Consider the following 10,917-nt stretch of genomic DNA (forward strand, 5'->3'; position numbering starts at 1 on the left):
CTTTTCGTGTGTGTGTGTGTGTGTGTGTGTGTGTGTGTGTGTGTAAGGCTGTCTGTGTGAGTACATAAAAATATGTCTGTGTGAATACACATAAATATATGTAACATAGTATTTTATATGCATAATATATAAATCTACAGCTATTATTCTGTTTCATATATTATCTTCCTCATTAGTTCTCTTAATGATTGCCTGAATATGCTTTAAATGCCCTAATCTGCATACTGTACCAGGACATTCTTCTCTGTTAATAGAAATGCAAAGAAGCAATAAAAAAAGTCCTTGTTTGGGAGAAAAAATAGAAAAAGTCCTTGTATTAGTCTTTCAAAAAGTAAGGAAAAATCATTTAGTGGAATTCAGTTATTTTTTTAACCTTAGCCATCTAAAGTCTTCTGAGTTTCAAAGTACACAAACCAACAGCCTCTGAGTGACAGAAATACAGATAGATAGATATTTCATGTTGTGTGCCATAGAATTAACTACGACTCACAGTGACCCTTTTGAACAATGGCTCTGAATACATATAAATATAATTGTGGAAAAGCTCTCCAGGTCAGCTCTCAATCTCAGTTTCATATCCGTGTCTGACAAATGTGGTCAACTCATAATAAGAAGATGGAAAATACAAAGTAGGTGCGTCTCTACTTCCATTGCCATAACTCTCACCTTCACCCACTAATATCCCCAAAGCATGAGTGGCTATTTGACACTAGTATTCCTTCTTGCTGAGCCTCATCACAATGTCAACATTGCATTCAAGCCATCAATGTCAATTCCTTAAAGGCAGCAGGTGAACCGAACCTATTTGTCACCTTTTCAATACAGACTACAAGCCTTAAAACAGGGTTTCTATTAGATGGGGGCCTTTAAAAGGGGCTCTGTGATATAGTCTGTGGCAAGTTGCACTGCTAATCAAAAGGTTGTGTACTTCTGAAAGTTCAAGTACACCAAAAGCTCCTTGGGGGGAAAAATGGACAATCCCCTTCCATTAACATTTATAGCTGGCACTGAGTGAATTAGTGAGTTGTTCCTATAATAATAAAAAGGAATATCTAAGCAACAAAAATCTTCTTGTTAAGTGCCGTTGAGTGCCATTGAGTCAGTTCCAATGACAACAAAACAGGAACCCGCCCCGTTTCAACTTTGAAATCATTGCTGTGTCTGAGCCCTTTGTTGTCAATCCATTTCATCAAGGATCTTCCTCTTTTTGCTGACATTCTATTAAGAATAATGTCTTTCTCCAGAGAATGGCCCTTCCTGATAACATTTCGAAAGATTTGAGACAAAGGCTTACTATGCTCGATTCTTAGGTACATTCTGGCTCCAAGGTAGATATGCACAATCAGTAGCTTCTGAAAGCATTAGACAAGATAATGGGAACATTTATAACGGCTAAACCAGGCTGGCATCTGATCCTATTGATTAATCTTGAACATCACTATATAAGTGAGACCAAGACACCAGACATCCCTTCACATGAAATGTAACAAGAAGTATACCATGCCGAACTACCTATAAAGTATTCTTGCAAACAGTGGAAACCTGAATCTAACCAGGCTTCTAGACTTACACTGCCAGTTTACTGGAAATACAGGATATATCAAGACATGTTAAGTAATAATCATTTCCAGAATGTAGAAAATTCTACACAATAAGTGATTTGTTTTTCCTAACAAATTAAAAGCAAAAAAAGTTTCAGATTAGAAAACAGAAGATAAATGACAGCCAGACACATGGAAACTAGAAGAAAAAGAGCTGGTAACAAACAGGTAGACAGAAAAACTATAAAGGTAAATTTCATTTCAAATGCAGTCATTCGTGTCAGGGCAAACCTGTATTCTAAACTGAATACCTTTAGTTTCCTACAGCTACTATAACAGATAGGATAAACTACTCAAACTCAGTGCAGTCGAGTCAGAACCAACCCATAACTAACTCTCCAAAGGTTTCTGAGGTTGTAAACCACACAGGAGGCCTCTGAGTCAGTAATGCTACTCCCTACCTACTATACCACCATTGTTGTGTGCCATCAAGCTGCACTCATAATGGGTTTGCAGAGGAGATTTCCTATCCTTCTCCTGTGGAGTGGCTAGTGAATTCAAAGAGCATGACTTTGGGATTGCAGTGAACAGTTTCTCATCACTAGGCCACCAGAGCTCCCTTAATATACCACTAGTGAGTGGCTTTAAGGAATGGAAGTTTATTTTCTTGGTTTGGGAGGCTAGAAGTCCAAATCAGGATCCCAACCATGTAGGTCCTCCTGTAAGGCTCCATCTTAACTTCTGGCATCTGCAAGCAATCCTCAATGCCCTTTTGCATTCCTTGGGATTCCTGAGAGGTTGCTGTCTTACTCTCTCTGTACCCATTTTATAACAAGAGGTGATTAGATTTAACGCCGATCTTCAACCTTTACTATATTTTAACATATGACCCCATTAGTATAGCACAACTCTTATTTCTAGTTTCTGGTTCGTATTTACAGGTCCAGAAATAAGGATTGATATATCTATATATGTCAGTTATTAGCAGTGGAGACATCATTATTCAACTTATACCATCAGCTTTGCTACAGTCCAGTTCTCTACTTGGCCACAATGGAGTATCTACTCGTAAATGTCGATTTAGGTGTCAAGAAACTGTCAGTGTTGTTTTTGTTGTGTGCCTTTGGGTCAGAACTAACTCATAGCTGACCTACCATCAGGTTTTCAGAGGTTCTAAATTGCAGGGGAGGAGATTGTCTCTCTTTTTCTGGCCTAGCAGTTAGGTGATAGATTTGAACCAATGCCTTTGGGTTGATAGTACAACTTTTTACCACTAGGCTAACAGAGTTCCCAGACTATGTCAATAACAACAAATAAATGGTTTTAGAAAGGTATGCTAATATTACCCACCTCAGACACAGTACAAATATTTTCATGAAAGAGAACAAGCTTTGGACATTTAACTTGGTAATAGGAAGTTACATTTAAGTAAATACTCATCTATCTAGGATAATTATTTTTAAAGGTTTCCAAATAACCAAGGTTGTATGATAATATATTGTAGAGAGATACTCTAAGAAAAACACCATCCCAATGAATCAGAATCCTGCCTGGGCAGTTTTATCTACATTAAGTATTTCAATAAGCAAGTGGAGGCAGCTATCACAAAATTAGAGAAATTTAGTGATACTTAGGCTGTGGGATGAATGCTAAGTATTTCACCCACTGTTGAATAATAGATATCCTTCATTTCCCTGAAAACACGCTTGACCATCTCTAATGTATGTATATTTTACAAATACAGACAAAATATTTTTGAAGTTTTATAAAATACTTTATGTGAGCAGTAAATAATATTTTTTATGTTTTCCAATCATGCAACAACACTCCCACATATATTATTTTCTTACTTTTTTAATGTACCACAAGTGCATGTTACTGGGATATAAAATTAATCTTATGGAAATTTACTTAAGGTCTTATTTTCCTAAACCAAGTGTAACCAATGGTGAACTGAACAGGTTCCTGTTGGAACTGTTTAATTGATAATGAGTTTATAGCACAAAAATGGTGAGAGATGAAATTGAGAAATGAGAAGATAGCCTTATAAATGCAGTTAAAGAGACAGAACTTTAATCAAATTGTTGGCAGTAGAAAACTGAAGGAGGAGCAAAATCAAGTTTTTGGTTTTGAAGGGTTATTCCCTCTTGAGCACGGAAAATGGAGACAGGATAATAGGGATGAAGCCCTGAGGAGGAGGATCCTGTGGTAAGACTGTTATTTGTTGTTGTTCTGTACCTTCAGGACTGACCCATAGCTGACCCTCCAGTGGGTTTTCAGAGACAGTAAATCACACAGGAGGAGACTGTCCATCCTTCTCCAGCAGATCAGCTAGTGGATTAGAACCGCATGCCTTTGGGATTTTAGCTCAGTTTCTTATCAGTAGGCTAACAGAGTTCATCAGTAGGGTGAAGGTGAGAGAGAGAGATGACGGGACTCTTAGACTTCTGCCTCAGGAGGCCCAAGGGTGAGAGTGCTTTTCACTTAGGGAGGACTCAAATCATTGCTGTTAAGTGACAATCGAGTCAGAGTGGACCCTCCAGCAGGTTTTTGGAGGTCACAAATGGCACCAGAAAAGATTTCCCATCTTTCTCCAGTGGAACTACTGACACATCTGAAGCATGAGAGAGATGCCACCTTTTTTCTAACTAGCACAACTCTCAATGGATTAGACCACCCGTGCTCTTACCTAGGGCAGGACTACCTCAGGGAAATCAGGTAGAGAGGGTCAGAGGTGAACGCTCATTTACTTTTGTCTTTTAAGGCTTTAAAGAAATCAAAGCAGGAATGTCCAGAATGCATTTACATACATGAATATTTATAAAGCAATATTCACTTAACCTAAGTTTATATATTCTGAGTTTCCTATTACACACAACTGAGCCTGGAAGGTACAAGGCTGGGAGCATCTCTGGCCAGAGGAAGGTCCAGAATGACTGACTGCGCTGTAGGAAACTGTTCAGAATGGGGATCGGAGGTGGGGAACCAACAGCAAAGGTACAGCAAGTAACTACTTGGAGCTGAACAATGAGCCACATCAAACCCCACTTTAACCAGGAAATCTTCCTGTGACATATGTGGTCTTGCCTTTATAAATACCTCCTTTGGCCTGGTTGTTCTCATATCTATTTATGAGTAAATCCTTAATATTTTAAATCCTTTTTCTCTGCCTTTCAACCGTGCTACAGATCATGGCAACTAGTAGTAAGAAGTTGTGCTGCAATCTCAAAGGCACATAGTTCAAATCCCCCAATGCTCCATGGGAAAATTAAGAGAAATCTCTTCTTTGCGATTTACTGCCTCTAAAAACCTGCTGACATTCTTCGTGTCTTGATGAGGGTCATGTAAGGAAAGTTTTTGGGTTTGTGTTGGTTTGTGTTTGATTTGTGCTATGGGTTTTTCTTCCTCCACAAGTGGGTGTCAGCTGGCTGAACTTCTGCTTGCCCGTTTTAGCCAACAAGAACCCAAGGGCAGAGGGAATACTTGGTTTATCATAGTCAACAGCATTTGTTGGGTGAGTCTTTAAAATTCTGTAGGGCCCTCAGGCCAAATTTATTAACACTGGCATTAAGAGTCTTTTTAAGTGGTATAGCAGTTTGTCTATTTGCTGTAATGAATAACTTGGAGTTGCTGTGGTTGTTGTTGATGGCTTTCCAGTTGAGCACAACACTGTACCATGTTGGAGTTGCTGATTGCCTTTGAGTCGAGCACGACTCATAGCAACCTATGAACAAAAGGCCTGAAGCCCCTCTACAACTATCGACATTTATCAAAGTTCACAGAGTTCCTGGAGGCATGTTCCAAAGGCATGATAGTTACCCATCATGAACAGTGTTTGGAGGAGCTTCCAGACTGATTCAGGTTTGGAAGCAGGAGCAGCATCCACTTCCTACACCAGATTCCTCTGGAAACTCTATTAACTCTATCAACATAAAGAAATAACGTTATTTATAGAAAAAATTCAGGTCTTTTGTTTGTAGGGTCGCTATGAGTCACATTCGACCTGATGACACTTTACCACTGCTAAGTGAGACTACTGTTGTTATATTTTGGAGAAACATTCTTTTACTTTGTACATCACTCTTTGCCAGTTTGCTGTACTGAAGTAATCAGGGTTTGCTGTGACGCAGAACCTTGTGCCACTGAGGTGTCAAATGCCATCATGGTTTCCCAATGTGGACAGTGTTTAGTGGAGCTCCCAGTTGTAAAATAGGTTTGGAAGCAGGAGTGGCATCAACTTCCTAAACTACATGCCTCTAGAAACTCTATGAACTTGGAGAAATGATGATAGTTTCAAAAAGGTATTAGGTCTTTTGTTCATGGAGTCACTGAGTCATAATCGACTCAACGGCAGTCAACAACAGTAACAACAAAAACCTGCTGGAGGGTCGGCTATGAAATGGCTCTGACTTGAGTGCACACAAGAACAGAACACAACAGAAAGGTCTGGTCTGGATATAATATATTTGGGAGTCACTCAGACTGTTGCCTAGAAAATAAAATAGGAAATGTCACAGATTATCTCGCCCGGGGAGATTATCAATGCATGGATCACATGAGGAGTTCTGAAAAATCACTTGAGTAAAAACCCAGTTTAACTTGACTTTATCACACAATACCAAATCACTTGACCCTGAAAGGTTTGTTTCGCTTTCCACAATAATCAGTGTTGATTTACCCAGTAAGCAAGGCAAACACAGATTTATTTGTGCTTCCTGACTAATACATAGTGAAACGATTTCATGGGTTTGTTTTTTGTTTGGGTTTTGTTTTGTTTTTTAGCACATAAAAGATTCTTCTTCTACACATGGCTGACATCTATCTCTCTCTTAATTCCACAGTACTTTCCTACAGAAATCAAAGCCTCTTTCAAATGTACAAACCCTGAATGCAAGAGTATCCAGAAAACAAGATAAACATAGGAGCTTACTTCCCAGTTGGTAATGAACAGTTTCACGTGCCATTGTGGTGATAATGTGTAGGAAATGGTTCACTACAGATTCATAAGTAAGCACTAGTAAGTTTGAGCGCATTCTGATTATTGCATAAACATCTACATGTAGTGCATATTCAAACTAAATCATTTAGCTCTGCAGGTTGTGCATAATTCACTTCTCAGAGTTGCACTGCTAACCTAAAGGCAACATCCTTCTGGTGGTTCAAATCCGTGAGTGCTTCCAAGAAAGATTGTCATTCTCCTTCTGTGCCATTTACAGCCTTCAGAAAACCCAGTGAGGGTTCAGCTGTGAGTCAGTTCCAAAATGGACAGAAATGGGAGAAAGAGATATAGAAATCACTAAACCCCATAAAACTAGTGACTTGCAAAACATACTTTGATAAATGATAGTTATTTTTCAAGGAAGTGTACATTACTTGATCTATTATTTGTTGAAATATTTGTGTTTTATGATAAAAATATACCAATGTATTAAAATTTGGTAAATAAACTAGTATAAATAAAAAAATTTGAAAATATATCATTTAGTAGTGAAGTACTCTCACCACTAAATACATTATAATTCAAAGCGCTGCTCTCTAAATCTGGAGACGTGCTAGTCAGCGAACACTACTCACTCTCCAGAGAAGCGGTGTCTCAGTTTGAAGAGTACTGGGGACTTTGAGAATCTGATAAATTTCTAGGCTAGTTCCCAGGAAATACTTACATATTTTATCTATATGCTAAGCCCTAAACTCGAGGTGAAAAATTGCTACTCCATGGGACATTATCAATTTAAACGTAGTTTCTGATGTCCATAGTAACAGTGCTCTTGAAAATTAGGTACAAACCATGTGTTCATGGTTGAAAAGCTGTTACATGCTGTTGAGTCACTTGTGACTCATAGTGAGCCTATGTCCAGCAATTCTGCACCTTGCTCTATCCTGTGCCAACTTTATTGTATCTGACATACCCGTATGCATTACCCCAATAACAATCAATCCATCTCATTGAGGGTCTTCTTCTCTTGTGTTGTCCCTTCATCCTCCCTAGTATGATGTGCTTCTCCAAGAACTGGTCCCACTTTGCAACATGCCCAAAGTATGTCAGACAAAGTTTCAGAATCTTTGCCTCTAAGAAGCAGCCTGGTTTCACTCTCTCTAGGATGAACCTGTTTGTTCTCCTAGCAGTCCATGGTATATCCAATATTCTTCTCCAGCACCACAGCTCAAAGGCATCAATTCTCCTTTCATCTGTAGTCGCTGTCCTGCTCTCTGATGCATACATAGCAAGTAATTGTGAAGACTTTGACCTGGATCAGGAACACCTTAGTCTCCAGACTGGCATTGTTGTTCTTCAGTACTCTGGAGAGGTCTCTGACAGCAGACTTTCCCAATGCAATTCGTCTTTTAATTTCAAAAGTGTTAGTTGTGGAGCCAAGCAAACGAAAGGTGTTAACAATCTTAATCTCTTCACCATCTATCATGATGCTGCCAATTAGCCCAGTGGTGAGAATCTTTGTTTTCTTGATGTTGAGCTTCAATCCATACAGTCCCTGACTTTCTACAGCAAGTGCTTCAGGTCCTCCTCAGTTTCAGGAAGCAGGGCTGTGTAATCTGCATAATGCAGGTTGTTGTTAACATCACACTTATACTAAAGTCAGAGAAGTAATTAGAAAGGAATTAGAGAATTGGGAGCTGTGCTACCAACCCAAAGACAAGTGGTTTGAGGCTCCAAGGGAGATGGACAATCTCTTACCATGTGATTTACTGCCTTTGAAAACTAACTGAAGTGATTTTCATCAAATCTATAACTTAATTCCAACTCTATGGCAATGAGAAATAAATACTCTTTGATTAATTCAATGAATATATATACTGAGAGGAAAAAGTATGCACTGATAGTGTAATTTAATTAGAGTATCAGAGAAGGCCTATTTGAAAACATGTCTTTTAAATTCAAAACAAAACCAACAAAATCCAAACAAAGACAAGAGTAAGTGCAGAATCTTCAGGGCATGAAGAAGGTGTTTGGCATGCCAACAGTGGAAAGACTTGTCTTAGATATCAGCAAGGGTAAGGGCAAAAGAATACTAGATCAGGTTGATCAAATCTTGATGAATACACTAGAAGATGAATTTTAATTCAAATGCAAAGTAACAGATTTTAAGTAAGAAGGTGACAAGATCTAGTTGTTATTTAAAAGTGAGAGAGGAAATAGATGATGGTTAATTTTATATGTCAATTTAGCTAGGCTATGATGACCAGGTGTTTGGTCAAATACAAGACTTTCATGGTTACACATGTTTAATCATTTGACTTAGGGAGCACTGTGGCATAGTCCACAGAGAGCTTCGCTGATAACCCAAAAGCTAGATCTCTCTGGCCATTTAAATAGACCAACAACTCATGCCAAGGGAGAAAGATGAGCAATTCCCACCCATGTGATTTATATCTTCAGGAACCCAATGGAGTATCAATTGGTTCCAACTTGACAGCAATGAGAGTAGTTATATACCTTTCAAAATTTTTCTTTTATTAGAGAAAAATTTACAAACCATATTGAGTGTTTACTCACTCATACATACCGTATATCTTATTATTCTGTTTCTGTAGAGAACTCTCAGAGAAGTGGCTACAATAAACCACACAGGAAATGCTAGTGTTTGGACTATGATGGTGGTGAAATAGGAGAGAAGTGAATATCTGGATATATTTAGGAGGTAAATGGAAATAAAGGGGCAATACATTGAAAACTGGAAAGGAGACAGTGGAAAATCAATGATAGCCCTTGAATGTTCTCTGGGAGCATGTGGACTTCATCCCAGGCCCTCTTCAGTCAAAGAAAACTCACCAGACTTCCCAGTATCACCCTTTGCCTTGGGCTGGACAAGTGGATGCACCACTTTCATATCATCCGGTGGTACAAAGGATAAGTTGAGATTAATTTTAACCATATTCTTCCCAGTGTGTTTGCTGGCTATCCAAATTGCTTTCTTTTTCAATGTTGTATAGAAGATATGTTCACCAAAAATAGATATTGCCAACAAATTGTGCCTAAAAAAATAACAAGGGGAAACAAAATAGAAAATGGCAAGGCATTTGTTCTAATGCTCATTAATATTTCATGTCATTTCAATTTCTTGTTTGGATTTTAATTACCAATTTTTAATTGTTTTTAATTTAAAACGCATGTGAAAGATTTATTTATATAGTTATAATCTGAACTAGCAGAGTAGAATGGCTGGCTCCAAACCCATTGCCTCAATTCTTCTGCTAGTCATCAAATTAATGGGGAAAAAATACAAGAAAATAAGAAATCAATTTCTGATTTTTTCAAGTTCTCATTTTATTAATTCCTTCTCATGCAATGTTAAGGAGTTAGTTGCTGGCATAATTACAATTAAAAATCAAAGATAGGTGCTTTGATAACATAAAATTATAATTTGTATGTGTTTTGTTTTGTTGTTGTTATGTTATGTCAAGTTGGAACCAATATACAGCGGGCCTTCCAGTAGATCTTCAGAAACCATAAATTGCATGAGAAGAGATTGCCTATCTTTCTCCTGCATAAATTATATACAGTGTACATGGTTACTCCAAAGTTATAACTGCTATCAACATATGCAAAGATGTTTTTGCTAATTCTTTTTATTTGCTTTCTTTTACTTGATCATCACAATAACCCCAAGAAATAGGTAGTATTTATTTCCTACACAAATGAAAATTAAGGATGAGAGAATTGGTGGGATCTACCCAGTAACTCAACTAATAAATGATAAGTCTGGGACCTAAATAACTGTGCCCAAGTAAATGAATTTATTAAAAAATACTGATACATGGAAATGAAACTGACTTAACACATATGTTTCACGTGACAGTTGTTTTATTTCACACCAAAAGTAAAACTTACTGTGAAAGATTTTTGCTAAGGTGCACAGAGCCGCCATTGTAATCACATGAACCAATATGATCATCTCCTTCTTGGTTGTGCTGAATCCAAAAGAGCCGTTTACTGAGAATATCCAATGACATAGCTGTTATTTTGTTTTGTGTCTCTACCAGCATCTTGTGATTGGCACCGTTGAGATTGACTCGGTGAAGACTGCCACTCATCTCTGAAGACCAAAATATAAACCTAAGGACAAACACATCACACAGACGTAAAATTGTAGAGCCACTCACATTGTGCTTTCTCAGAGTCTCAGTGCTTCCTACTTGTCTTTCCAGGACCAGGTTGAGTCTTTTGAATGAAAATTTATCTCAACAAGTATTTATTCCCCTATTTTTATGCCTCATGTGGTGGTTTCCTAAACAAGAGAGTGCCTCCCTTCATAGAGTTTCCCAAATGACGGAGTAGGGACAATTATATATATAGAGTGATGTAGATATATATCCTAAATTAAAAATATATTGTTTCTATTACATAATATAGTGTCAT

The 10,917-nt window shown here is 37.9% G+C and overlaps 1 protein-coding gene across 1 annotated transcript in view; it reads right to left on the reverse strand.

Moving 5' to 3' along the window:
* EGF (epidermal growth factor) overlaps nucleotides 1-10,917 on the reverse strand; it is a 193,244-nt gene that overhangs the window by 108,590 nt on the left and 73,737 nt on the right. The window contains 2 exon segments of the mRNA XM_006903614.1: nucleotides 9,331-9,533; nucleotides 10,390-10,614. Coding sequence (XP_006903676.1) covers nucleotides 9,331-9,533; nucleotides 10,390-10,614 — 428 coding nt within the window.

This window comes from Elephantulus edwardii, unplaced genomic scaffold, assembly GCF_000299155.1.
Source record: "Elephantulus edwardii isolate Elephantulus edwardi_28Jun2011 unplaced genomic scaffold, EleEdw1.0 scaffold00012, whole genome shotgun sequence".
Classification (NCBI taxonomy): domain Eukaryota; kingdom Metazoa; phylum Chordata; class Mammalia; order Macroscelidea; family Macroscelididae; genus Elephantulus; species Elephantulus edwardii.